The following is a 25,933-nucleotide window of genomic DNA, read 5'->3' as shown; positions in this document are numbered from 1 at the left end:
TATGGGGACTGCTTGACAGGCAAGAAGAATGAGGAGAAAAGGTGAAGAGATAGAGAAGAAAGAAATAGCTGGCTGGTAATTTGTTGCTCTATTGCACAACAAAAGCGGCAACCACCGCTGCGTTCTTTGGTGTAAGCAAAGGCGGCGTTGTCCGCCTCTATAGTATCCTCAGACAGCTCCATCTTATACATGCATGCAGACATATATAGATAGTGAGTATACAAATGATATGATGTAGTGACAAAGAACGACTCGAATGCGATGCAAAGGACCGAAAAGCGATTCAGGTGAATGCATAGCTCTTCATATGTGTTTCTCTTTTCCTTTCAAACTGCTCTTTTACTTCTTCAATTTCATGATACAATCATTGATTATTCAGCAGATGATCCCTTGTTATCGGCATCATCTAATGCCCTTTTGGCCATTTGAGCAAGGATATCTGGTCGATCAGCAAATTCAATCAACCTCAGCCTCAGAGCATAACAGACTGCAATAGGTCATATCAGCAAGTTGAAATAAGATAAGAGTTGAATGTACCTTTTTCAATCTTTTCCAAGGATCGTTGGGTTTCCTCTTGCTTTTTTGAAAGTTGTCTCAAAGCGTCAGGGTTGACAGCATCGAATTCTGGAACTCGGCTCGTCAGAAGGATAAGCCTTGGAGAGCACAGATGAAACTAACGGGTTTTGACGGTACGCACAAAGTCGCAGACTTCCAAAGGAATCTCATGATTGCCCGTTCCAAGGGCTACAGCAGTACTTTGCTTTAGCATCCTATACGACTGTCGAACTGGAAAATCACCGTTGGTAGCGTAACGCATGAGCTCCCCTGTCAAGTCTGACATGCCTAGGATATAGTCTTCAGGTGTAATCACAACGAGCTGGAAAAGATACCGTCAATGTTAGCAAGTATCAGACAGAACACAGTGATTGGCATGACTTGCCGGTTCACCACTTTCATCCGACAAGGCCTTTTGTACTTGCTTAAGCGGTATTAAATTTCCATGTTCGAGATACCACATAAATGATAAGCTCTCAATATACTCTTCGAGGCCTGGTGTACTATTATTCCCTGCGTGAGCCTTGACCTGGCAAACAAAACCTCGCAGTATCACCTACACAGACTTTCTCCATTTCCAAAACCCCTTCTCCCATCCTCCATAACCTTCATAAGAAGACTGTAGCTCCGATTTTATGTTTCCAAATACAGCCGCAATCTCCCTCTCCTTTTTCTTTCCATCCTCAAGGTTTTTCTTCCTCTGACTTGGGCCTGATGTAGCACCGCGATGAAGATGGAAAATCAACTTTTTTGAAAGCTGCGTAGTAGAACGTGATAGTATAATGAGTTTTTCTCTCAAGGCGTTCTAATACTCTAGTCAATGTGAAAAGTAATATTCGACATCAGGCCTACCTCTTCATCCAGCTCAGCACGATAGGCCTCAAAAGTATTTCCGAGATGGTGTCTTCGACTGACGTCCTCATGGACATGTATTTCTGGCCCATTGTAAGGCATCTGTACGTCTATAGTTGCCATAGCTGAAATATTCATTTGAATATATATTCAATCATCAAGATATTTACCTTTTATTTTGAAAGTAATCAAGCAAAAGTGGAGGGCGGAGATGTAAACTAGGTCCGTTTCCATCATTCGAACAAATCCACAATATCATCTTTATATTTCTTTATTCTCTTTATCTCTAAAAACAACATCTTTTATCATGGAAGACGATCCAAAGGTTGAAGAAAACTCGCAACATGAAGAAACCAAAGGCGACATTAAACTCATCGCTAGTGATGGTACCGTTTTCATGGTTCACCCTTACTGCCTCAAGAGCTCAAGGTACGTTTGGGCAAGTGTCTTGATGTTTCTGTCTGCGGCTTCTAATGGATGAAAAGCCGTGTGTTTTGCTCCATGTTGGAGACTTGCGACTCTGAAGTAAGCAATGAGGGCATTGTCTTACACGACAAAGAGATCGAAAGCTCGTCTGTCATTCGCCTGTATCTGGATTTCGTCTATGGAAATGTTCCAACTGTACCCGACAAAAGTTGGAAAGAATTTGGAAAGGTTTGCAGACTGACCTCGAGGTTCCTCATCAAGTACGATTGTCCCCCTATCATTTTGGCTTTCAGACTTGCTCTTTTGGAATGGCTAGCTGATAAAGCTATTGGCCCTCACGATGTCTTTCTTATTGCCTCAGAACTGGACAATATCAAGCTGGCTTGTAACGCATTAAAAACCTCAGAGGATTGGGTTTGGCCACATGTAAGTCATGATTCTCAACAGTATCTGTAGTGTCCAGCAAAACTGATGACAATGACTTTTCATACATCTGTAAATCCTCTATCATTAATCAAGATTAACTCCAATGATATTCACGGATCGACTGGTGTGGTTGACTGTTCTGTTATGGACCTACATGCAGCACCGCTATACATGATTGAGGGAATCACTCCTAAGTATATGCTGGGCCTCTTAAGAGCCACTGAGGATAGCAAATCTATGTCGAGTGGCGACTGGGAGACTATCGCAAAGTCGTTTGGAGAATGTATGGGATGTATGGAGAATGAAAAGAATGGCTAAGAGTATGCCTGTCAAAGTAAGGTATCTTTGGACGATCTACGTTAGCAGAATTAGGCGTGCCAGAGGAGCCTTGCGTGACTTGTGGATTGAACCTGTCTGGAGATATGAAGGAGTTCAATCTATATCTTTGATTTTCTTTTCTCTATACATGCAAGCCATAACTTGACAGTGCCTGTCATCCGATAATCTACCTGGGTTGTCCACCAACTTCGATCCTGCAACCTTGCCATTTCTAGATCAAGTGAGCTTCATTGTTGTAATGGTAGTAGATGCTACCTGAGCGTTAAAATACTCAGATGACATTAAATTCTTCAAGCTTGACTATAGTCGCTGTTCTCCTTTACTTACACACGTTACCAAATCTCAACAAAAACATCTTGAAGAATACTTGAAATTTTCGTTGGGATTCAACAAACTTGGTCGTCAAAGAGACCTCTATCGTTTTTGTGATAGGGCTCAAGATTGATCCTTGTATCAATATCGCCTGGATACAATAACACAATTATGACCTATTTGCAAGTTTCATTCTTGTCGTGTTCATAAATCCCTGCACAACCTTCTTCCTTGTTCAACTTGCTGGTTACAAAGAGAAATCTCCAAAGGCATGGATATCAGACTGGCAAAAAGAATTCCTAAAATTTAAGAAAAAGCCACCCAGGTCAGAAGACTGTCATATCTCGTCCAGTTTCAATGTCAAATCGTACCAGTAGAATCCGCAGCACCAACAGCACCAATTCTAAACTCCTTCTCCATACTCTTCTTTTCTTCATTACCATTCTCCTCGTCGCCTTCATGCCCGACATGGTAAAATGTATTGACATATCCTGAGCCTCCGCATAATCCCTCGAGACATATCAACAAGAAGACAATGGTAATAGAGTGATCAACGCCTGATGATGGTGGTATAGAGGGAGGGGTGTATGCAGGAGAGGAGAAGATGAAGGATTTGGCTTGGAGACAGAGCAAAGAGAGTACAACAAATTGAACGATGGCCGGAAGAGGAAGAAATCGTTTTGGTAGAGGAGGAAGACCGAGTGATAAGGAAGAGCGCGATAAAAAGACAAAAGTTTGGTATGTCAATGACCAGAAGGGATAATAATCGCGAGTAGACTTGAATAACCGTGACCACAAGCCAGATGTGGGAACAGGAAACACAAGTGTCGGCGCAACTCCAGAGTTGATAACGTATTCCTCCACGTATACTGCACAAAGCGGAAGCATATACCTTATCACAAGAGGTTTGAGCAAATTCAACTTTTCGCGAGCTGACAGTCTAAGCCGAACTTGACCGCATGGAGGCTCTGTTTCGGATGAAGCAGAAAGTAAAGGTTGATGAAGAGGGACATATTCTGACGATGGAGTTGATACCAGTATCCTCGGTGGATCGAAATCCATAGGGAGAGATTGGTATGCTGCAGCTGCAGTAGTTAAATGCGAAAATGGTGGCATTATATATGTATATGTCACAGGAAAGAAAAGAGGCAGAAACTGGAGTTTTTCAGCACAGCTTGCTCCTGTTGCTGTTTTGTGGACACTCACGCTTGAAATGCCAAGACCTCTCTTGACGCCCAACCCTCTCAATAACCACCATATGCCAGCACCGGCAATACCAGCAAAGCCTGTCCCACTGGACCATGCACCTAACGCTGTCGTGGAGCTCTCGCGTGATGGCAACGTTGTCGTCAGCTGGAGAAAAGTCAACTCTCCCAGCCCGCTGGACAACGAGGCTAGCGCGATTCCTAAAAGACGTGGAGTGAGGGACGAAGAAAATGAGATTGTCTACATTCCAATAAGTCTTGAGACCACAAGGTGTTGAAACAGACATACAAGAATCCCAAGCCAGCTGCAAAGGGTACAAAAACCGACTCTCCTAGTGTATTGGATCCTTCCATTGGATACCAATGGCCAAACCACTTTGGTAATTAACGCTGGGAAGATATTAAAAAAGGCAACGACGCCTTTCGGCGTGTCAGCAGAGACAAGATCAAGAGCTGCCGACAAGATTACGACATAAAGTACTATCAAAAAAATTTCAGCGGCCAACAAGAGACAGCAACACTAGCTACTCGTCAAAACTGACCATTATTAAGAAGTCCAAAGATCATAAAGGCGGCAAATAATCTCTTGTTTGCGTACTTTGCACTCTTTGACATGTCTCCCGAATTATCATTTGCTGTCTCATAAGCATGCTCCTGTTTTTCTTCAAAGAAATTTAAAGTACCTGCTATGCATTCACCGACATCTTCATCTTCATCGTCCTCGCTTGACCTCTGATTCAATTCCTCCAAGACATCACCTTGACTAGCACTCTCGCGTGGTTGGGGTCCATAATGTGTGCTGTCTGCCATAGGATTAATGACAGTAAGAGGTAGATTTTGCATTCAATAACCTCTTTTTGGCTATTTGCTGGTGGGCTTAGAAAAAAAGAAAAAGAAAAAGAAAAATACAAGACATATCTTATCTTTATCTTTGTTTTCGGCAAGTGGAGGTGAGGTCTGTGCATGCGTTCGGTATTGTAAACAAACAATTCAATTAAAAAGAAAAAAGAAAAAAGACTCTAGATTTTTAATTTTACTTCTTCTCAAGAACTTGTCGTTTTATTGATAATCCAATACTTTGCTGGCCACAGAGACAACTCTCAAGGGCAAAAGAAGAGAAAGAGATTTCTACGAGCTAGGAAAAACCTCGCTATATAGGATTGGCATCATGGAGCAGTCACATTCTCAACCAGTCACTAGCAAAGGGGCCATCCCTACCAACATTGTAACCTACAAGGGTGAGAGGTTCTTTATGGACTCGTAGCAACTTTACTGATAGTAGCAGGGAGGCGGATACCTGCTAGAATTGACCCAGAAGCTGTCAGTTTAGGAGGTCGCTCACTTTGAAGCTGATCAGTCAACTGATGTATTCATTGCACCATAGAGAGTGGCATATATTGTCGAAATCATGTCTACATCATTTGTAACAGAAGAACATCATCTCACATTATGTCTTCGAGATCAAGAAGATGTTCTCGTTACTCAGAATAACCTTCCAAGCAAGGTATATAATCATGATGTTCTCAAGTATGGTACCTATGTACATACCTAGACCAGCCGGAAACTGACTAGAAACAGACTATGTGCATCACCAACGACGGAGGCCTTGCTAGTGGTCGCTTCTTTGAAAGTTTCGCAGCGGTTTCCTACATTAGATTCACCCACCACTCCAAGTTCGACAACCTCAAATGATCACATTCCTCTCAAACTGGCTTTGTTTAATCTTCAGAAATACGTTAAGGAGGAAGAATTTTCTATTGAGTTCCTCTTCAAGGGAGGCATGAAGACTCTTATAAAGTTGCTTGAAAAGGATGAGGGCGGTTTGAATGGCAACTCGCTTGCTGTGAGTGTATTATTGCAACATCTTGAGCCATATTAATCTATCATCTAGTATGCCTTGCAAGGTGTCAGAGGAATTCTCGAGTTTGAATCAGGCTGGTCGGAATTAACAGATCCATTCATCCTCCGTCTTCTCAACATCCTCATTTCATCCTCTCAGCCAAACATTCTCCGGCCCGCCACAGCCATCTTAAGAAAGTTAGCTATCTCGACTCCTCCCACGCAGGCAATTGCTGGCACAGGAGATAATGGTACCGGCGTTTCATCCAGGCAAGGATACTTCCTCAATGGTGGCAAAGATAGAGAGCGAAGTAAAGGGAGGCGAAAGGATAAAGAAAAGGGAAAAGACGAAAGAAGATGCTATGGCTTTGACAAGATATACACCTTGATCAAGTCATTGGACTTGGTACATATAGGCGAGGATGATGAAAACGCTATTGCAAACGCCGAGTTCGTCTTCAAGATACTCATCAAGAGACTTGAGGGGACTGGCGATCTAGAGCTTGTTGCTGAGACGTAAGTCTTACAATATCTTTTTATCAACTCACTCACGTCGAATTATAGCTTAGGTCTAATCAACGCTTGTCTCCGGTCAGGGCATCAGGAAGGCTCTCGTCAATATTATGAACTTGCTTGGATTGTAGAACATCTCGGTATCCGACGTTATATCTCCCGGCTTCTTTCGTCCAATACTTCCAACGTGATTTCTCCTCATATTTTGAATTTTCAGACTCGTTTGTGTCTCATCATTCAGCACAAGCGCTTCCGCTCAGTCAGACCTACGCATCATGCTCATCAGAACAAGATGCTTCACGAGATATGGGAGGCTGGCAGATTGGAAAATTTAGTGAGAGGAGGAGAGAAGGAAATTATCAATGAAATCCCTGGTACAACGAGGGATCTTGGCCTAGGGGAAGTAGAAAGAAGTTTGGAGGGATGGAGAATGATTGGTTTGGGTAATGAGGGAGAAGGCGGTATGATAAGCGAAGGAGAAATGTTTAGAAACGTCGGCGAGTTAGGATTAGAGTGTTTGGTGAGTTCAAGTTGAATTCCCAACTTTTATCAATTTTTTTAAACAGTCAATTAGCATTGGTTTGCGATTCATGAGGAAAGATTTTACAATGTAAGCAAGTGCCTCACTCTTCTTAGTTATGCTAATCGAGATCGGATTAAGCTTGTAATAGAACAGCATGCTAAACCACCCGAGAGGCGCTGTCCTATCGGAAAGGCAAGGTAAGAGACCATCAGGACAACAAGATCTAACAATGATGTAGTGGAGAATGCGTCAAGCTTTTATGCGAACATTACAAAATTTCTCAAGCAGGACACTATAATTCAACGGCCTTTCAACCTTTCTTATTAAATTTCCCCAGGCTACATCATTTAACTTTGAAATTTTTTCTTCGGTAAGATTTTGCAGATGCATGCAAGTGTCAATTCTGACCGAGTCATAGAATGTGGCAAGAGTCAAACTCTCAAATATCCGATTTCCCTCGTTTGACCCATTTGATCCGCTCACAACTTTCTTTGTCCCTCACTGACGAATCATCCAAGACTTGGCTTCATCTTGAATCTGATTTCTTGTCTACTGATTATCGAACGATCAGAGACAGACAGATGGATTTATTGGAGAGAGAGGATGGTATGATGCAGAGAAATGCGGTAAGAAGCTTGAAGGAAAAGGTTGGGAAAGAGGTTTGGGAAGTTATTTGTGAGCAAAGGTCAGCATATAGTTGGTGTTTGTTGTAATAGAGTGTTGCTCATTTGACGATCCTTAGAATTGGTTGTATGTTGCAAGGTAGCTGGTTTAATTCGGCAACAATTGTGACCCCAGGTTTGGCTACAGTGGCAAGACCCAGTCATGTCAAGCCTCTGCGTTTCCTGCGTCTAGTAAGCTACATCATTCATTCGGGTTGAGGGCTGATGTATCTGGTAGTCGGAAGATAAAAAAGTAATAGCATGGGATGATTTTTCCCAACGTCATGGTAGCCCTTCGTTTGAATCGCTTTCTCGACGTTGTAAGTGACAAGTAGATGTTCAGGGCAACCAAGCTGATTTGCGATACTCAGTACAACTCTCTGAAATTTCTGCTATCCGGACTCAGACATCACACGCTGTTAATTCTCGTTCGCCTCTGGCATCCAAATTGAGCTTTTCATTGATTTCCAATTCATCTACTGGCATCGGCAGCAGCGAGTTGAGTCTATTGGACGTAGATGCAATTCACGCGGCTCAGCTTGCAGAATGGTCGGATGGTATACGAGTGCTGAAAGATGAGGGGATGGTCAGCCAAGATAGTGCCAACTATGTTCATGTGAGTTTCACCCTTTGCTAGGGATGATGGTAGAGACTGATGCGATCAAGGTGTTGACCGAACTGGCGCTGAATGTGAGGTTACTGGATATCACCGGAGATGGAGTTGAAATTCCTGAAAAGATTGTCATTGGAGCTGGTGGGTTTTGCTAATACGTCGTAAAGTTTTTGAACTAAGAGATTTGTAGCACCCCAAAGCGTGGATTTTGTTTTTGCTAAATGAGGGATCCTAATCTGTCGAGAGAACGAAACATTGTCCAGTCCGTAAATAGTGTCTTGAGGGATGTTGTTCGCAAGGATACAAATGTATACTATATACATGTTTGGACGGAGTAACGTCATTCTTCATCCATATCTTGAACCTCGTCATGCAAGACTCTCCCATGGCTGTCCGTATCAGATAGGGCGCTATCGGCGTCTAAATCCTCGATACTGGCGTCAAGGTCTTGAGTAGGAGTCTCGTCTTCTTCGCCGACCGCAAGAGTAGGAACAGACGCAGCATCTTCTTGACGGTGTTCATGATCAGGCTCTGTTGGCGAAGGCGACTATTTTCCACTGGTTAGATAGCTCCAGTCCGTCCGTTAAACGATAATTACAGGGGCTGAATCCATTTCCATCTGAGTCTGCCGTCTTCCATACGGCAAGAGAAAGCGATGACCAAACATGTTGACATTATGCTATACCCAAAACACTTGTTAATCTCTTTTCTTTCGCTATGGACCAAGAGACTAACATACCTCTTCGTGTCCCACCCTATCCTCATCCATCGAAATCTTCTCTTCTTGAATGTCCAACATGACGCCCGCCGGAGGACGACCCATCACCGCTCGCCGTTCAGCTCGACGTCGCATGCAGTCTTCCTTGTCCCTTGGGCGAACCATGCCTTTGATCTCAGGTGTGGCTGCGCCTGTGCCAGTAACGTCATAGGGACCCATCCTCGCGCTCGAATAGAATTTCGGAGGTTGCTCAGCCTGTGGACCCAATCCATCACCATCGTCAAAAGCGAGAAGGGTGGAATGAAGGTATGAGCGAGAGGCGATAGGGTGTTGAGAGAATGAATAGAGGGTGTTGGGTGAGAGAGATGGAAAAGGGGTAGCCATATCGAATAACATGTTGTAAAGCACAAGATGATGTTGATGATATGGATTGGATTAAATGTATTTTTTAAAGTCATTCATGATGTGGAGGTTTTTTTTTAAATGTGATGATGTGGAAGATGCTACGTTTTCCTCTCTCTCTCGGCGATTCTCTGAAAGAACAAAAGTAGAATGACTCTTGATGCTCTGACTGTTGTAAAGTGTTGAACAGAGACAAGCAAAAGCAAGAACAGCAAGCTGCAAGACCTCGCTCTGAGTGTTTGCTTTTATATTTACATTTGTAACTAAACTATTCATACCTATTATTATCTTGTTGAATGCGATGCGATGAGTCCATAATCCCTAAACCACGATAATTCTACAAAATCTATTGAGCCTTCTCCATTTGTTTCTCCAAGTTTCTCATCAAGCTTGTTCATGATTGCTTCTTCTGATTGAGCTAATGATACAACCGCCCAAAAAATCTGTCAGTGTTGAAGAAGTATCTATCCAGTCTTGGCGTCTTCAGAGCATACACAGTTCCATGTGGTAAGCTCGAGATGAACAAGTCTTTCGGTGTGGTTGATATATAGATGTTTTCAAGGAAGAAGCCAAAACCGAGAGCGACGAAAGCAGTAAATAAAAAGAAATCGGATTGTCTTTAGTGGATGTGTCGAGAGGAGAAAAAAATAGTCGTGTTCAGGCGTCTGACACCCTTGACATCCAAGTGACTTCTTTGTGTTGATTCGCACGATGAAAACGAATACGTCAAAGACCGTTATCACCGTTGAAAGGCAAATTGCCCACCAAAGTCGTGAGAGTTTTCCTCTGCGCTTCCGCTTTGATCTATTGGAGAAGTCAAAGTGGAGAAACCCAGAGCCGCCTTGTTCTGAGCATGAGACGATCCAGCAGGAAAGGGATTATTCGCAGTTGGGGTTGGATAATCCCCTTCGGCTTGTCGAAAACCCTCCATGGGGTTATGGGATGGAAGCGGAAGGTGCTGAGGCGCAGACGGTCGGCGAGTAGCAACACTGCCTGCCCCAGACGTTGGGGGCGCAGAAGGGCTCGCAAAAGTATATGAAGTAGACGGAAGCGAAGCAGATGCAGGTGGCGTGGGAATATATCGTCCATCTACGCTCAAGCTTGAAACGCTACTCCCAGCGGTCGTAGGTCTTGAATCAACTGACAAGACTGGAGGCTGTGTAGGCTGACCCCAAGGATATCCACCAGAGGAGTATGACACTGAACCACGGGGGTCGGCTCCGGCCGACAAAACTGAGGCATTAGATTCACGACGCTCCCATTCCGACTCTGAAGAAGACGAGCTAGAAACGATTGACAGACGTTGTTGGTTGGCTTGCCAAGCAGCGGCGCTAACCATGTACTGTGCGTTTGCATGGGCGGCGGCAGCCTCTCTCTTTCTTTTTCGCCACGCTTTGCGCATCTCCTTGAACTCTGGGTCAAGATCAGCACAAGCCAAGGCACACAAAGCAGCTACTCACCCGAAGGCAACCTCTTCTCACCATGTTTCTGCATCATCACGTGCGCATTAAGATGATTTAAAGTCCCATACGCCTTCTCACAACCGTTCCATCCGCAAGGATAAAGCCGTTCAATTTCTTCATACCTTCTTCTTGGTCTCTTCTTCTGCACAGGCCCAGAGTGGGATGATTGAGGTTGATTGACAAGAGTCATATAGCCCATTTGTTCACTTGGCGGCATTGATCCGGCAGATCGCGCAGCCATCAGTGGCGGCTGAATGTACGCAGAATGAAGAGAACTTGGTACACCCGAGCCTGATGCCATAGGGTTTCGAGCCGATTCAAAACTAAACGACCGATTCCCTAGAAAAGTATTGGGAGGCGGGGGCATACTCATAGAACGATCATCCGCGAATGATCGCGATATGGGTGAGTGGTGAAAAAAGGAGGATGTGTTTGCGATGCCCGGTATTTGACGAGCGATAGACTGAGCACTGGGCAAGGTGACCGAGTCATGTACATGATTATAGCTCGGCAAGCCATCACTCGTCTGAGGCCTACCATTAAACGTAGACCGAGCGTATGGAAGGCCGTACTGTGTAGCTTGTTGCTGTTGCTGAAAAACGCCTATTTGAGAGAGGTGTGCCGGAGCAGAGGGCAAGGCCAGTGAAGCGGTAGATGAAGCAGCGTGGTGGGACGACGAAGGCGGAAACGAAGTCCAACTGGATCCCGGAATGTTAAACTGAGGCTCAGACGCCCGTCGATGTGAAGGCATAGCCTGTTGGATACTCCTATCGGCGGGAGAGATCGCCGAGGATGAATGCTGGGGCCGATCCGTCTTGACATCCGGAGAGTTTTCAAAAGGATTCGCGTACCCATTCTCCCTCGCGCCGTCCGCTACCTTTTCATCACCCGAAATTGTCCGTTCCTGTGAGCTGTTCCCGCCCATCAGGTATCCAAAGTTGCCTCTCGACTGCAAAGCCCCACCTGCTGTCGCTGGCCGCCTGGCATCGCTGGCATTCGGCCTGGCAAATTCCTTGGAAATGCTCGGAAGGCTGTTGCCGGGAAGGGTATCGATCGAGGAAAACGAGCCGCTGGCTGTGCTCCCTGACGTAGAAGAGAACGACGAGCTGGTGGGCCCAAACTCCGAGGCATACGCGTCTGGAAAATAAGGCTGACCCGGGGCAGTGTGGTTTGCAGCAGGCGTGAATGCACCGGCCGGTGATGACAACCCTCCCGCGAGCGACATCGGTTTCATAGGCTCTGGCTTGTAAGTCGACGAAGGGACAAACGTGCTGTTGCCCGGGGGCAAGGTAGGTGGTGCAAAGGCAAAACCTGTCGTCGGAGAAGAATCTTCGGAATCAGGCATCGTGGCTCAATTTCGCTGGCAGCGCAATTCGTCGACAGGGTGTGTTTGGACAGTTGAGAAAAAAAAGAGTGGGGAGGTGGGGCAGACACAAAATCAACCGTCAGCGATTATCCCAACGCGAAATCCTCAGACAGTCCGTCGACCCCATCAGGCCTCCTCTCACCACGGTGCGCGGCGCTCTCCGCGTCCCGCTCACCACCATCTTTGCCACCTATGCCTCGAACCGTCGGCTCGTCCCATCGACTCACATTCAATCGTCCCCAAAAAAAAACACAAAAAAAAACCGCCTGGCCAATGCCTACCGTGGCAGCGCAGACACGCCTCTACAGCACCCAGCCAAGCCAATCGCTCTGGCCAATGTCACCCGAAAATCACCCAGTGTCACCAGCAGGTGCTGTCTGTCTGTCCGTCTGTCCGTCCGATGCTGCTGACGGCGGCGCCAACACAATGTCAAACAGCAGCAAGAAAAATCGCGGTGGCGACAAGAGGAAAAAGATAAAACAATTCAAAATCAAAAAAAAGCATATAGATACCGCAGCGTTGGCATTCACATCAGCCCTGCCGTTAGCTCACTTTTTCGTGGCACCTCGTGGCGGACATCTCCGCTCTGTCACCCAACGCCCCGCCTTGATTATCCGCGATCGTTTCTTGATTAATTTCATTATGCTCCGTCCTCTGGGGGCGTTTGCAAAGTCATGGGGGACTTCCAGATCGGGACTGTGGCACGTGACACACGATTCTGGAACCATCCATGACTTTTCCTTGCACACGGTGTGTTTATACAACCCATCAAGGTATGGACCACGTGTGTTTTATCGGCTTATGCCGCTAGTGGCTGTCGCCAAGGAGGCTACCGGTGATCCATGGCAAGATTCAATGCTGCATGCCTGGTTGGCTTGGTGAGGCACCATGGCCGTAATTTTCCTATCATATCTTGGCTTCTGCGGAACGATCTCTGTAAGCAATGCTTGGCTGGCTTGGTGGCCACTGCCTGTTGTCTGTCTGCGGGTCTACGCCATCCAAGCGCTCCACCGAATGGTTCGCGACGAAAGAGGAAACATGGGACCATCCTACCGATTGGAAAGCGAATTTCGGAGATGCATCCATCTCCACCTACAGCCTGTGTTTCCGATCAACATGGATGATGGAGCATAGATGAATGCCGCGACACACTAATGAACGGCATCACGCTAACGACTATTTGGCTTTTTTTTTTTCCTCCGTGCATCGGAAATGTGCGGCGTCATCCGCGGAAGATTAGGTCGGACGTTGCCGCCGGTTGGACAGAGGCCGAGAGAGGTAAGGCGTTGCAAGCGGACAGTGACCGTGAGGGAACATACATGACGTGGCATTCCACCGAGGTGTGTCTTTGACAAGGCAGCTGAATACCAAAGTAGATTGGACAGCGGGATGCATATGTGCATAATGGTGATACCAACAATGACGTAATATTACAAAAGTATCAACAATGAACAGGATACCTAATGCTGTTTCAACAAATCCTATGCTAATAATACTGCCTATTCCCACTACATGGGCCGGAATCGTCCTTTTGGATGCTAGAAAACGTCCGTACGCACTCTTTTTTATCGCCTCGCCAGTTCACTTGACGTCATGTCCAGCGTAAAACTTGTCTTGAACGACTTGGTAGGCACAATGATCTTTTGCTGCTTGTGGCCCGCGCCTTTGGAGCCCATCCCGCCAGGGGTGTCGGCCATACGCGCAAAGAGTGCTCGAGAGAGTGGCTGTGATTTGGGCATGCCACTCTGCCGGTTCGGATTACAGGGTGTCATAGGCATAAGCGGGCTGAGGCCTCTGGGGCGGCTCGCGCGAATAGGATGAAACATGGGTGCGGAATGAGACCTGGCCGATGCGGTATCAGACGTCGCGCGGACCATGGACGGTCGGGTGGGTAGCGAGGGAGGACAAAAGGTAGGCGACGTGGTGGGAGACGAGACGGGAGGAGTATGTAGATCTTGATCCTTGCTCGTATATCCGCCGTCCAGCGTCTCAAGCGACCTTGACTTTCTACTCAAGGACGGTTCGCCAACCGACTCGTTCCCCTCGCTGGGCGATGAGTCTTCTCCGTCACCATCCGAAGAGCTGCTCGTTCGTCGATTGTAGCAGGAAAACGCTGAGAAAAAGCAGTCGTCTTGTTCGTATTGAGAAGGCTGCGTCGTGACGGGAGGTGTGATCAAGTTGAAAGGCATTTTTCGCTCAACGGTAGCGGGACGGACACGGATTGGGCGTCGAGTGGACTGGCTATGGAACGGGTATGCCTGTTTGGATGAATCAGTACTTTTAAGCATATGCGTCGATTCGCTCACTGTAGGAATCAAATATACAGCATTCAATAAAGGAAATTCCGAGTCAACGTTTTCCACCTTTTATATCCATTGTCGTGGAAAAAAAATGTGTTGGGGTTGGTAGTAAAAAGTTGGGGATTTTTTGTTTCGGGGCCCCAACGCAAAATGGCCCAACTGGCCACAACTGCCCAATCCGGGCAGTTGATTCCGCTGAAAGCCTTTCCACGTGGCTTTGCGGATACAGCACTTGGCTGTTTGGATATAGGTAGATGAATTCATATTGACAAGGAAACAATGGACATACAGGAGGCGGATATGTATGGGTGAAGAGCAGCGCAGAGTGCACTCTGCGCTGTGCTGCTTGCATAGAATGCATGATATTCGTCATGGCTATATCAATGCGGAGCCCCGCAAACCACTCACCGTGTTTGGCAGGAAGAACCCCATAGCCAGTACGTCAGATCGAAAGGGAGTATAATTAGGCGTGCGAAATTTCTGGTTAGGCGTGCGACTTCCATTGTTTCATTTTTTATCATCTCCAACGTGATTATTTCTTGTTTCATTACTACATCGATGCGACATTTGGCATCTCAGTCCTTTGCTTCCAGACGGTTTGGAACCAAAGTGCCTCTAACAAGAAGCATCGACGGTGAGGACGAGGGTAAAAGGGGATGAATTGTCCCTACCACACCGCAAATCTTGGGTGTATGTCGAAGGAATTTGCCATTGGAGGCTGTTTCACCTATATCGAGCCTATCGCCACCCTACACAAGCCCTATAGCATGGACGCAGCGAGTTACAGCTATACCTTATAGGAATATAGGGAAGACCAGCGCCGTTTACACAAACATTGTGCTATACACAAAACCCCTGCAACACACGTCTATACGTGTTTACCCATCCATCATTGGCAAGACGGCGCTATGAGTGTGATGCTGGACATCAAGCATACCTTCGCTTACCGGCGAATCTTGACCTTACCCACAGCCCATACGACCCTCCTTCAAAACATCTCCGTGAAGAGACTCGTGGTCCTTCGGTATATTCCGATGGGATCGACTTTATCCAGTTTGGATTGGTATCTCTTTTGACTTTTGTTTTATCTTCAACGTCAGCTTATTTGGAGTGTTTAAAATATGTCGCCTCACGGAACGGCTACTTGGATAACGGCGCCACATCGTTCGTACAAGAGAGACGATTCGGCGTCAAGTGCATTCTTTATACCAGACAGGTGGGTTTGTTGGGTGGAGGATAGACTGACGCTGGGCAGCTCGCCTCTCATCTCTTATGCGCCCAAATCAGACTCGTCGCCATGGACGGCGGGGTATGCGTTACAGACTGATGGGTACGATCAGACGCTTCACGCGACGACTACCTCCAACTCTACCATCTCTTTCAATGTTTCCTGTGAGTTTGAAGCAGCTTGTTGGAGCTGGAGGAGTCCTTTGGAGAATGATTATGGCGGACAGCCTCCGTCAGTGTTGCTGACACACCGTTAGCCACCTCTTTGACACTGCTTATTTCGACATTTGATTCGTGCGCTGCGACCGTGGCCATCAATACATCCGCGCCTGTGCCAGCTTGCGCCTCCAACTCTACCGGGCAAGATGTTCCTTGGTCTGTTTCTTTACCCTTTGGCACTCATGTCGTCACCTGGTCATCTGGGCCGGTAGCATCTGGTGAAAAAGTCATCTTTTGGGGAATCAAAGGGTCGCGTCCATCTCCGAGCGGCACCAATGTCACTTTTGACGATACGTATCTAGCGTCGGATGTCGCGAGTTTTGAGTATAAAGGAGATTGGACACATTTAGGGAGTGGAGCTGGAATGCAGACGAGTTTGAGCGAGGCTGGTAATCTGTCAAATGATTTCAACAAGACATTAGCTATCACGCAAAAGAAGGGAGCAAGCGTCACTTTTTCTGGGTCTGGTGAGTGACTATGAACGGAATCATACTCATACTTGACAGGCTCGGCTGTGTATCTGTATGGCACCACAGGGCCGGATTATGGTGGAGCGCAGATCAGTCTGAATGGGCAAGTTGTAGCACCTTTTATGAACCTAACTGTGAGTATCGCAATGGGTGATTTCGACTATTTATTAAGCCACCTCAGTCTCCTTGGTCCATGGCATATGAGCTGCTTTGGTTTACAACAAACCTGGATGCTTCTCAAACGTCAAACATCACCATGACAAATTTGGACGATAAGAAAATGGCGCTGGACGTTGTCGTTCTTACCGCTGAGGGCGACGTTCTCTCGAAATTGTATGTCTATAGATAATTTATGCTTTTGCTGATGACGGGCAGGAATCCATCTCATCGTCATTCAAGTTTTATCTCCACGACAAAAGGTAAACTTATTGTATCTCTTGTTCCTGCTCTCGTGCTTTTACTTGCGGCAATTATCGTGTGGTACTTTATCAGACGCCGTCGGCACCCTTCGCTTGGCCGCAGAAATTCCCGTGAATCCTCAATGTCTTTGAAAGAATCATCCGGAAAAGGCGAGAAGAAGCGAGGCTGGGGCTGGGGAAGCGAAAGTGGAAAGAGCAATCAGAGCGGCAGAAGCTCACCAGAAACTGAAGTGGATGATGCCACCTTCTTCTCATATCTCGAGGGTAAAAGCCAAAGAATGAGCGACAAATGGTATTCCAGTCCCACAACTTCCTCTCCTGTTATAAGCAATTACACAGCAAAAAGCGGTATATCACCTGGTACAGCTCTCGAGACCGTTTCCGAAAGTATACGTTCTGGTATTACTTTGCGTTCTCCATTCCCAGAGACTGCCCGAGAAGGAGAAGGACGTATTATGTCTGTCAGTGAAAATGATTATGCTACGACGCGCTATGGTAACAGTCGACGTGGCACCGCGTTGCCTGCGTATACTTATACACCAGAAGGAACTTCTATGAGTCATTACACTTCGAGCGATAGTGGTAACTCTGGAGCACGAAGTGGAACTAGTGGCTCGCCTAGTACAACATCTCCTTCTTCGCGTTATCTAACCATCGAAGAAGAAAAAGTCGTCCAACTCCGCATTGTTCAAAATGTTTCTTCATTTACGCCGCCGCCTCCTGTTGGCCCCTCTTCTCCTCCTCCTCAACTATCTCCAATTGCCACGGAAGGAGCTAACGGTGGTTATGAACAGCCCGAGAGGACAAGTACCATTGCTCCAAGTGATATCATTTCTGTCTTTGGCGCTGCGCCAGGCAGTGAAAGACGGATGAGTATAATGACAGACAGAACATCTCGTCATAGTGCATGGTACAGTCGCCCGGGTTCCGGAGAATTCGTCCCCCCTATTCCTACATCCCTACCCTATCTAGGTCGAGATTCAGCTGGCTCTGGATCAATTCCTGAGCCCTTTAGATTAAAGATTAATACAAATTTAGTTAACAACCCGCACGAATCATCATATATGACTCCTTCTGCTCTCGCTACGTCGTCTGGTAGCAACACAATCACGCCGGGTTCATCTTCGACCAAACCCGGGTCTTCTACGTCTAAATCTACTACTCCACACGCTTTCAATCTTCCCCATCTGCGGGGTCAATCCATATTCCCGCCTTCTGCTTACAATCAACCTTCATTTGGATCGTCGTCTAGTCCTGGTTTAAGTCCCAAAGGCTCAAGCACTAGTGAGGCAGGCAGTAGTGGAAGGTCACAACACAAAAGAGCGCTAAGCAACCATAGCCAGTTTACCGTGAGAAGCGCAGCGAGACCTGACAGCGAAGTGATACCATTTGAACACTTCATCTCTGGCTTGGATGCCGCAACGGAGAGGAAAGAACAAGAAAAAGCCATGGCTGAACTTGAGAAGGCGAAACAGGAGAGGGCTGCTAGGGAAAGAACAATCAGTAAATCTTAGTTTTCTAGATTTTATTTTGGTCATTATTTTGTTAAAGAGGACAATATGCGGGAACAGCAGCATTGAATTCTATCCTAGAAGGAAATACCATCAAACTATATATATAATCATATATTCATTGAACTCATACATGAATCATATCTTTGTTCTTTATGACTGTGCTTTGAGTTGGCAGTGTGAAAGAAAAGCCATCGTTAGCTATCTTTATCGTCAATCTCTTCCTCACTCTCTTCACCTGAATCCCTCCATTCCCATTCCCTTCCTTCCTTTTTCTCTATAAATAATGCTCCCCCATTCTTCTTGATCATGTCCCACACAGCCTCTCCACCTTGTTTGACACATTGCACCTCTTGCCGAGGGTAAGCCGTCACCAATGAGAACGCAAACTCTTCCTCCAATGCCGCACCTTCTGACGCCAGAGGGTCAACCCCTTCAGGCGGTGAACTAGGATCGTCTGATGCGGGATAGCAAGACGAAATGAGCAGCGTCTCAGCATACACAAATAAATCCACCGTTGAAGTTGACGGTTGAAACTGTCGAATATGTCTCTCGGCAGAGAGGGGTGTTCGGATCGATACACGTATCGTACCCTTGTTTGGCGGTAAAAGGTGACTTCTCGCAAAACGTCGCCATTCACGACGATTCTCTTGCCTCTTGGCTTGCCGCAACGTCTCCTCTGCCAGGCGTGCCTTTTGTAATCGTTCAGCTTCATCCTTTTTCTGGCGTTCAACCAGTTTCTCGCGGTCGCGTCGTTCGGCTTCACGCAATGCACGATCTTGTTCAGCACGCAAGTGACGAGTTTCTTCGAGAGCAAGTCGTTCGTTGCGGAGACGAGTGTGGAAAGGTCTGGTGCGTGGGAGAATGCTAGTTTGAAGAGTATGAAGGACAGACATGGGCGAAGTGGAGGTACTCGGGGAACCAGCGATGGTGGTCAGAATCGACAATTTGGGAGTAGAGGAGGAGGAAGGGAGGGTGGAGAGGAAGGTGAGCGAGGGGTAGCATGTCGTTAGGAGAGTCTGAGATACTAGATTGCGTCAGTAACAAACCACAATCTATTCCACAAGATCAACCTTGGTAGCCCTCTCGGCTCGAGATGTCTGCAGCCCAGACAGCCACATGCTCGTCTTTCAGAGTTTTCACAACGTCCCGATCACACAGCGTCCCTCGCTTGAACTCTCCGTCATCTTCATGCTCCGCACTCACGAGCACTACCAAGCCAACGACGCCTTCTTTTCGCAAATGCATCAAGAATTCTCGGTAAGGCCCTACGTAAAACGAAGGCAGAGTCCCATCCTGAGAAGATGATGAGGTGAAAACCTCCAGATCGCGGACAAAGTTAAGACAGGCTGTCGTGGGATCCTGCGGAAGATGGCCAGTCGGCCAGCCAGGCGTAGGAGGAAGAAGGAACTGGGGAAGATGGGGCAGCCATGCCAGCGGCATAAAGGTTCCAACTGTGGACGTGTCAACGCTGCGCGACACAGATAGAACCCACTGATAAAGTACCAAACCCCGCTGACCAGTCCAATGACAACATTCACAGGGAAAGCTACGATGCTCCAGAGCGACAGCCCGACAGTAGCAGTCCCTCGTGCCCCTCGCGGCTTTGGACGACCACCCACGTTCCCAGAACGTCTCAAGCCTCGCACTGGTGAGCGTAACGGATCCTGAACCCTTGTCTGACTCGATGCGGTCGTCAACGAAGGTCCTGCATCAGGCCAATCGTTCTTTTCTTGCCCATCCATGCTAAAAATCTGCTCCACGGTGGCCTATACCCAAGATCAGCGCTGTCACCGTCGAAATGGGGCTTGCCTTACCTGGACGTTCCAACCGTTCTCTTCGAGTAAAGCCTTGTCTCTCTGCCTTGCACCTTCTGTACCCGATGCTGTCACTGCCCACAAATTATCCAATGCTTCTTGTTGACTTTGGGAGAGCGACATTATGAAAGTTACAAGTATAATGTAACAAGTATAGATACAAAATCGACGTGGATATATAGTTCCGTCAAGTGAAGGTGGAGGCCATTCCACTGTTGCAACTTGATATCATAACCAATTTGATTTTCTATTTCTCTTTTCTTTTCTTTATCTTCCTTTTCCCTTGTACTTGGGATCTCGAAACTCCTGTAGAGAGTGACTCCTGGCTCGCGAACTTGCGGTGTACCCAGTATTGGAAGATAGGTATGGCCATATACCCTACCAGTCGTTCAGTCAATCTATCCTGCATCCTACATATCAAGACGAGGCAACAAGAACGAAGACTGTACGCCATTGCTGCCCAGCTTCCTCAAGAGGAACTTTAGAGCATTTTTAGAGTATCCCAGGCGACTATTCAGCCACTGTCCGTCTCTACGTTGTCTCTACATCCCGAAACATCCTTGGAGCGACTTGAAGGCTCAACCGATGCATCCGACGCAGCCAGCAGAGTCACCACCAAGTTACCAAGAGAGAACCAGGTTACCAAGGGAGATCCGGAATGAAAAGTTGTTAATATAACGAAAGGAGAAAAAGGGAGAAAAAAAAGAAGACAACCCTGAAGACTGTCAATAAAAGTTGCTTAGAATCTCCATCCTCTTTTTCCATTTACCATTCCATGACCTTTACAACTGGTAACCCGGCGGATGACTTCAATCAACCTCAAAATCCCAGCTCCAGCGATGGGACCACACTCGTATCACAAAGAGTCACCACCGTTTGGCGCTGTCGCAACTTCAGATTTGAAAATACCTCCAGAAGTGTCTCTAGGACCGAGTCCGAATGGAGATGGTGAAAAGAACGAGAGGTCGTCCCCGTCACAGTCGAGCGATTCTGTTTGTCATTCAATCTCGGCACTCGAGGAGATATCGCAGCCACAGCCACCTTCTGACGAAGACCTCATCAAGTCTCGTTCACGCAGACTCGTCTCGGGATATATGTTTGGGAGTCCGCCTTCATCCGCTATGTCGTACTCGCACACGCTGTCCTTGACGGAAGCGGAGAGCGTGGAACCGTTCGCGTCTCGACGCTTATCGCCCATGTTGGAAGCTGCGAGGGATGTGAAGCAGAGGATGTCGGACGACTCTTTGCAGAATATTCTTAATTCGAGCGGCGCCGGAGGCTCCCCCACAAAGGAGCACGGTCAGAAGGTGGACAGAGACGATACACCAAGGCATTTAACGTCAACTGCAACCGCGGATGAGACAGTCTTGAGCGACCTTGTTGAGACAACGGACGGCTTGGATAGGAAAAAGTCGGAACGAACAGGAAAGACCGAGACGGGGTACGATGCGCTCGAGGGGAGGAATGATGGCGAAGCGGATTTGGACCTGAATGCTCCGCAGGATGAAGGCGGTGGTAGCGGGGCATACCTTGCAGGCAAGGCGCCTTATGTGTTTCCCCAGCATCGTCTGCGAAACAAGATGCATGGTACGTCTGTGTTGTCGTTTTACCCAGTGCTGACCGCTTGACAGACGAGAGCAAGATCCCACTGGTCATTGTCGCATGCGGCTCCTTTTCTCCTCCAACCTACCTGCACCTGAGAATGTTTGAGATGGCAAAAGACGAGATTCTCGAATCCCAGATGTATGAAATCATGGCAGGTTACTACTCCCCTGTCTCGTCCTACTACAAAAAGCCTGGTCTCGCCCCCGCACCACACCGCGTGAGAATGTGTGAGCTCACGGTCGAACACACATCGACATGGTTGATGGTGGATCCATGGGAAGCTGGTCAGGACGAATACCAGCGTACGGCAGTCGTGTTGGATCACTTTGATCAGTTGTTGAATGGCGGACAGGGAGGCCAAGGAGGAGTCAAGATGAGAAACGGAAAGAGAAGGAGGTACAAGGTTATGCTTTTGGCTGGAGGTGACTTGATTGAAAGTTTCGGAGAACCTGGTGTATGGAGCGAGCCCGATGTGAGTGAGATGGACGAGAAACGGTTGATCTGATGGGGCATAGCTACACATTATTCTTGGACGATTTGGCTGCCTCATTGTCGAGCGTGCTGGCTCAGATGTATGGGCCTTCCTCTTGTCCCACGACATCCTCTATCACCACCGACGGAATGTGATTGTGATCAAGCAGTTGATCTATAATGATATTTCTAGTACCAAGGTGAGATTGTTTGTGAGGAGAGGCATGTCTATCAAGTGAGTTTCGACGCTGTCTATGCTGATGCATGCTGACATCTGGGTCAGATACCTGTTGCCAAACAGTGTTATCCAGTATATTCATGACCAAAAGTTGTATAGTGGAAGTGACAGCAAGGGAATGTTTCAAAATGAGTAGAATATTTATATATTTATGTATTTTTCCTAATTTTCAGGAAACACCTATTCAAAAAGAAATTATCTTTTTTTTTCTTTTTTCCTTTTTCTTCTTTCTCTTTCTTCTTTCCATAAAGTATGGCTCCGTCAACAACTCCTCTCACAACTCACTATGCTCTTGTTATTGACGCCGGCTCGTCAGGCTCACGGTTGCAGATATACTCTTGGAGAGACCCAGACTTGGAACGGGCAGAGATTATCAAGGACATACGCTCTCTCCCAACATCCTCCTCCTCTTCAGGCGGAAGATGGTGGTGGGGCGGGCAAGATGGATACAAGGGAAAGGGAAGAGAGCAAGACATGCAAGAGAAAGCGCTGAGACGGCTTGTAAAGGTTGGCAAGGGTGTTGAAGGGGATGACTGGGTAAAGCGGATAGAGCCTGGTATATGGCTTGTCTTTCTATTCGTATAGACTCGACTGACAATGGCATAGGTATATCCAGTATTAACCCTTCTGACATTGGAGAATACCTCGCGCCTCTGCTCAGCCATGCACTGCAACACATTCCGCCCTCTGTACAATCTTCGACACCTATTTACATGCTCGCAACGGCCGGTATGCGTCTTTTGTCATCTGAACGGCGAGATGCCATCCTCGCAACCGCATGCTCTACACTCAGAGACCGATACCCTTTTCGCGTTGACGGCCCTTCTGGGATGGGGCCGTGTGGTGAAAGTGTGAGAGTTATATCGGGTGAGGAGGAGGGAATATGGGGATGGGTCGCGGTCAACTATCTTATGGATGGGTTTGGCCATGCTCCCTTGGCACAGGATGACCCACATGGCCTGCTGCCACTCGCTCCGCTGGCAGAGGCTCCGCCTGAATCGTCCAGCGGGTCCGTCACGCCGGTCGATGTTGCGCATCATTCGCCCACATTTGGCTTTCTCGACATGGGTGGCGCCTCGACCCAACTAGCCTTCTCTCCCACCCATACTGAACTCCTCTCGTCGGGATTTCCATTGCAGGATCTAAAACGAGTGACGTTGAGGCTGCTGAGTGGAGAAGATGTGGAATGGGATGTGTTTGCGGCCAGTTGGCTTGGTTTTGGGACAAATCGAGCGAGAGAGCGGTATGTGGAGAATCTCTTAAAGACATGGCAGGATATGCATGCAAAGGGAGATATGGCAGAAACGGAAAACGGTATACCAGATCCTTGCTTACCTGTCAATCTCAAAATTCCAAGCAGTTCAAGAAGCCCTACCCCAGAACTGATCGGCACAGGGTCATTCTCAGACTGCCTCACTGCTCTTACGCCGCTCCTCCAGCACTCGGCCCCATGCCCTACCTCTTACTGCCTTTTTGCAGGCCAGCCTACTCCTCATATCGACTTTGACCGCTCAGACCAACGAGGATTTATTGGTATCTCTGAATATTGGTACACGACAAGACATGTTCTGAATATGGGTAAAGTGTGGGACTGGGGAGAATGGGAAAATGGGATGAATGAATATTGTGGTAAAAGTTGGGAGGAAGTACAGAGAGAGGTTGAACAAGGTGGTTTGGATAGCATGAACGTGGGTCGCAGTATGAGTAGACGGACAACATACTTACTCAGCCTTGTAGGCTGACCCATCTCGACCTGAAATGCAATGTTTTAAAGGCGCCTGGATTTCCAATGTCCTACACAACGGGATTGGTATTCCTCGCCTAGTCGACGCTGGCGGCAACTTGACATTGACTGGTGGCACGCTCGGTGATACCAACATTGAGGCGGAACGACGTGCACGTGAAAAAGGTCTAGTTGAATCATTTTCTCCGAGCCAAAGAAAAGGGCACTTTCAGAGTATGGACGAAATTGGCGAGACAGCCATCTCATGGACACTTGGCAAAATGATTATTGAAGCATCGAAAGCGGTTCCACCACGCTCGCATTCTGCCGAATCGTGGTGGACACAGCACTTGGCTTTTCTCGGTTTATCACACAACGTCCAAGGCCATCTGGAGGGGATGGGCGTAAGTTTCATTTGGATCTGGGTGGTATTGTGGTTGGCGCTGGTTGGCTGGCTTTTCAAACGTCATCGTTGCAATCAGGCGAGAGTATATGCGGGATATGGTCACTCGCCTTCACGTAGACGAAAACCTAGTATCTCAACGCCATATTCTTCGTTCGATCTTAACTCAAGAATGTCTTGGCTCTCATCAATTTTCTCTTCTTTCGATTCCGCGTCCACTTTGGAAGACGGTTTCGTCCCTGGCCCCGGCATTGCAGCAGGTTTGGGAACAACAGTAGGAGGCGAGTCGAGGTTTAGTACACCTGGTCGTTTACGTCTCTGGTCACTCCGGATTTCCAATCTCCTCAACCGTTCCCTTCCATTCACTTCTTCTTCCTCTCAAAACATTCTTAGTTTAGGAGGCATGGGAGTGTTGGGAATGAAACCCCGGACAAGAATGTCTTCCATGCCTGGAGGGATAACCAGGTCCACTCTGGGTATGGGAGGTGGTACACCAGCATACACCTCACAGCCTGGTACACCTCGCTCTTCACCGACCTACTTTATCCCTGCTCAGTCTCAATTCGTCAATAACCAAACCCCAACCTCAATCAAGGGTGGAATAAGTGGAATTGAAACGACACCGGAAATGCTTGCCACAATGAGCAGCGCCAGATCCATTTCGCCTGTACTAGGTACCCCAGGCCTCACTACCTCCCCTCCATCCCATCTATCCCTGCCTCGCAGCTCATTCAAAAGCAACAGCAGGCCATACAAGAGTAGGCAAAATTCCCACCATACTGCAGTCACAGGAAGTGGAAGTGGTGGCGAGCATACGTTGACACCTACAACTGCAACATCGGCTGGATGGAATGATCCGCCTGTGTCCATGCTGTCGCCTACTACTATACTTGATGGATTTTCTGTCGGAATAGGGACAGGCGGAATGTTCACGCCCTTAGGTAGTAGAGTGCTTTCAAGGAATTCGAGTAGAGTCAATCTGAGTGAGATGGGTTTGGCACAGAGAAGCATGAGTAGAGCTGGAACTCCTGGATTTGATAATGATGATGCTTAAGTTACAACCAACGAGCTTGAAGGACATTAGCAAGTTTGTATATTAGTGTTTGTTTACATAGGGTCATACAAATAAAGCGATATAATATGTAATCAAGATTCATCTCCATCCATTTGATTTTCTTTTCAAGCACCAATTGATCTATAGATATCAAGTATATACAAAAAAGACAGTCCACACATATCAAACTAATACTATTATTTAAATCACCACAATTAGAGTTAAATGACCCAAGTACTGATTCCTTCACAACTTTGCCTTC

General features: G+C 47.2%; 12 protein-coding genes across 12 annotated transcripts; 6 read left to right on the top strand and 6 right to left on the bottom strand.

Annotated features, from left to right (window-relative positions):
• Nucleotides 1–371: 371 nt before the first annotated feature.
• Nucleotides 372–1,530, bottom strand: L203_103228 (uncharacterized protein; the record flags this gene model as incomplete). The annotated part of the gene is made up of 7 exons (XM_066212632.1): nucleotides 372–487; nucleotides 538–624; nucleotides 679–744; nucleotides 799–877; nucleotides 941–1,058; nucleotides 1,116–1,360; nucleotides 1,408–1,530. 7 exons carry the CDS (start codon nucleotides 1,528–1,530, stop codon nucleotides 372–374), a joined length of 834 nt encoding a protein of 277 aa, XP_066068729.1.
• A 184-nt stretch (nucleotides 1,531–1,714) lies between these two features.
• Nucleotides 1,715–2,577, top strand: L203_103227 (uncharacterized protein; the record flags this gene model as incomplete). The annotated part of the gene is made up of 3 exons (XM_066212631.1): nucleotides 1,715–1,836; nucleotides 1,893–2,259; nucleotides 2,353–2,577. The coding sequence occupies 3 exons, from the start codon at nucleotides 1,715–1,717 to the stop codon at nucleotides 2,575–2,577; spliced, it is 714 nt and encodes a 237-aa protein (XP_066068728.1).
• Nucleotides 2,578–3,114: 537 nt separating this feature from the next.
• On the bottom strand, nucleotides 3,115–4,958 carry L203_103226 (protein BTN1; the record flags this gene model as incomplete). Its single annotated transcript, XM_066212630.1, has 6 exons — nucleotides 3,115–3,209; nucleotides 3,282–4,065; nucleotides 4,117–4,356; nucleotides 4,405–4,595; nucleotides 4,658–4,750; nucleotides 4,799–4,958. The coding sequence occupies 6 exons, from the start codon at nucleotides 4,956–4,958 to the stop codon at nucleotides 3,115–3,117; spliced, it is 1,563 nt and encodes a 520-aa protein (XP_066068727.1).
• A 325-nt stretch (nucleotides 4,959–5,283) lies between these two features.
• On the top strand, nucleotides 5,284–8,490 carry L203_103225 (uncharacterized protein; the record flags this gene model as incomplete). The annotated part of the gene is made up of 15 exons (XM_066212629.1): nucleotides 5,284–5,353; nucleotides 5,401–5,435; nucleotides 5,500–5,642; nucleotides 5,694–5,958; nucleotides 6,007–6,470; nucleotides 6,519–6,987; nucleotides 7,042–7,077; nucleotides 7,129–7,187; nucleotides 7,328–7,360; nucleotides 7,409–7,675; nucleotides 7,733–7,844; nucleotides 7,891–7,972; nucleotides 8,024–8,268; nucleotides 8,319–8,406; nucleotides 8,456–8,490. The coding sequence occupies 15 exons, from the start codon at nucleotides 5,284–5,286 to the stop codon at nucleotides 8,488–8,490; spliced, it is 2,403 nt and encodes an 800-aa protein (XP_066068726.1).
• Nucleotides 8,491–8,605: 115 nt separating this feature from the next.
• Nucleotides 8,606–9,379, bottom strand: L203_103224 (uncharacterized protein; the record flags this gene model as incomplete). The annotated part of the gene is made up of 3 exons (XM_066212628.1): nucleotides 8,606–8,812; nucleotides 8,864–8,944; nucleotides 9,005–9,379. 3 exons carry the CDS (start codon nucleotides 9,377–9,379, stop codon nucleotides 8,606–8,608), a joined length of 663 nt encoding a protein of 220 aa, XP_066068725.1.
• A 745-nt stretch (nucleotides 9,380–10,124) lies between these two features.
• L203_103223 (uncharacterized protein) lies at nucleotides 10,125–12,193 on the bottom strand (the record flags this gene model as incomplete). The annotated part of the gene is made up of 2 exons (XM_066212627.1): nucleotides 10,125–10,798; nucleotides 10,846–12,193. The coding sequence occupies 2 exons, from the start codon at nucleotides 12,191–12,193 to the stop codon at nucleotides 10,125–10,127; spliced, it is 2,022 nt and encodes a 673-aa protein (XP_066068724.1).
• A 294-nt stretch (nucleotides 12,194–12,487) lies between these two features.
• Nucleotides 12,488–13,096, top strand: L203_103222 (uncharacterized protein; the record flags this gene model as incomplete). The annotated part of the gene is made up of 1 exon (XM_066212626.1): nucleotides 12,488–13,096. The coding sequence occupies one exon, from the start codon at nucleotides 12,488–12,490 to the stop codon at nucleotides 13,094–13,096; it is 609 nt and encodes a 202-aa protein (XP_066068723.1).
• Nucleotides 13,097–13,779: 683 nt separating this feature from the next.
• On the bottom strand, nucleotides 13,780–14,866 carry L203_103221 (uncharacterized protein; the record flags this gene model as incomplete). The annotated part of the gene is made up of 3 exons (XM_066212625.1): nucleotides 13,780–14,472; nucleotides 14,521–14,577; nucleotides 14,804–14,866. The coding sequence occupies 3 exons, from the start codon at nucleotides 14,864–14,866 to the stop codon at nucleotides 13,780–13,782; spliced, it is 813 nt and encodes a 270-aa protein (XP_066068722.1).
• A 769-nt stretch (nucleotides 14,867–15,635) lies between these two features.
• On the top strand, nucleotides 15,636–18,363 carry L203_103220 (uncharacterized protein; the record flags this gene model as incomplete). Its single annotated transcript, XM_066212624.1, has 5 exons — nucleotides 15,636–15,906; nucleotides 15,999–16,427; nucleotides 16,497–16,564; nucleotides 16,612–16,763; nucleotides 16,806–18,363. The coding sequence occupies 5 exons, from the start codon at nucleotides 15,636–15,638 to the stop codon at nucleotides 18,361–18,363; spliced, it is 2,478 nt and encodes an 825-aa protein (XP_066068721.1).
• A 194-nt stretch (nucleotides 18,364–18,557) lies between these two features.
• On the bottom strand, nucleotides 18,558–20,300 carry L203_103219 (uncharacterized protein; the record flags this gene model as incomplete). The annotated part of the gene is made up of 4 exons (XM_066212623.1): nucleotides 18,558–19,387; nucleotides 19,434–19,854; nucleotides 19,902–20,129; nucleotides 20,178–20,300. The coding sequence occupies 4 exons, from the start codon at nucleotides 20,298–20,300 to the stop codon at nucleotides 18,558–18,560; spliced, it is 1,602 nt and encodes a 533-aa protein (XP_066068720.1).
• A 680-nt stretch (nucleotides 20,301–20,980) lies between these two features.
• Nucleotides 20,981–22,627, top strand: L203_103218 (nicotinate (nicotinamide) nucleotide adenylyltransferase; the record flags this gene model as incomplete). The annotated part of the gene is made up of 4 exons (XM_066212622.1): nucleotides 20,981–21,764; nucleotides 21,809–22,254; nucleotides 22,298–22,488; nucleotides 22,537–22,627. The coding sequence occupies 4 exons, from the start codon at nucleotides 20,981–20,983 to the stop codon at nucleotides 22,625–22,627; spliced, it is 1,512 nt and encodes a 503-aa protein (XP_066068719.1).
• Nucleotides 22,628–22,743: 116 nt separating this feature from the next.
• On the top strand, nucleotides 22,744–25,671 carry L203_103217 (uncharacterized protein; the record flags this gene model as incomplete). The annotated part of the gene is made up of 3 exons (XM_066212621.1): nucleotides 22,744–23,047; nucleotides 23,098–24,179; nucleotides 24,229–25,671. The coding sequence occupies 3 exons, from the start codon at nucleotides 22,744–22,746 to the stop codon at nucleotides 25,669–25,671; spliced, it is 2,829 nt and encodes a 942-aa protein (XP_066068718.1).
• Between the last annotated feature and the right edge of the window lie 262 nt (nucleotides 25,672–25,933).

This window comes from Cryptococcus depauperatus, chromosome 3, assembly GCF_001720195.1.
Source record: "Cryptococcus depauperatus CBS 7841 chromosome 3, complete sequence".
Lineage (NCBI taxonomy): Eukaryota > Fungi > Basidiomycota > Tremellomycetes > Tremellales > Cryptococcaceae > Cryptococcus > Cryptococcus depauperatus.
Note: the sequence above shows the minus strand (reverse complement) of the source record. Positions and strands in the feature narration are given on the sequence as shown.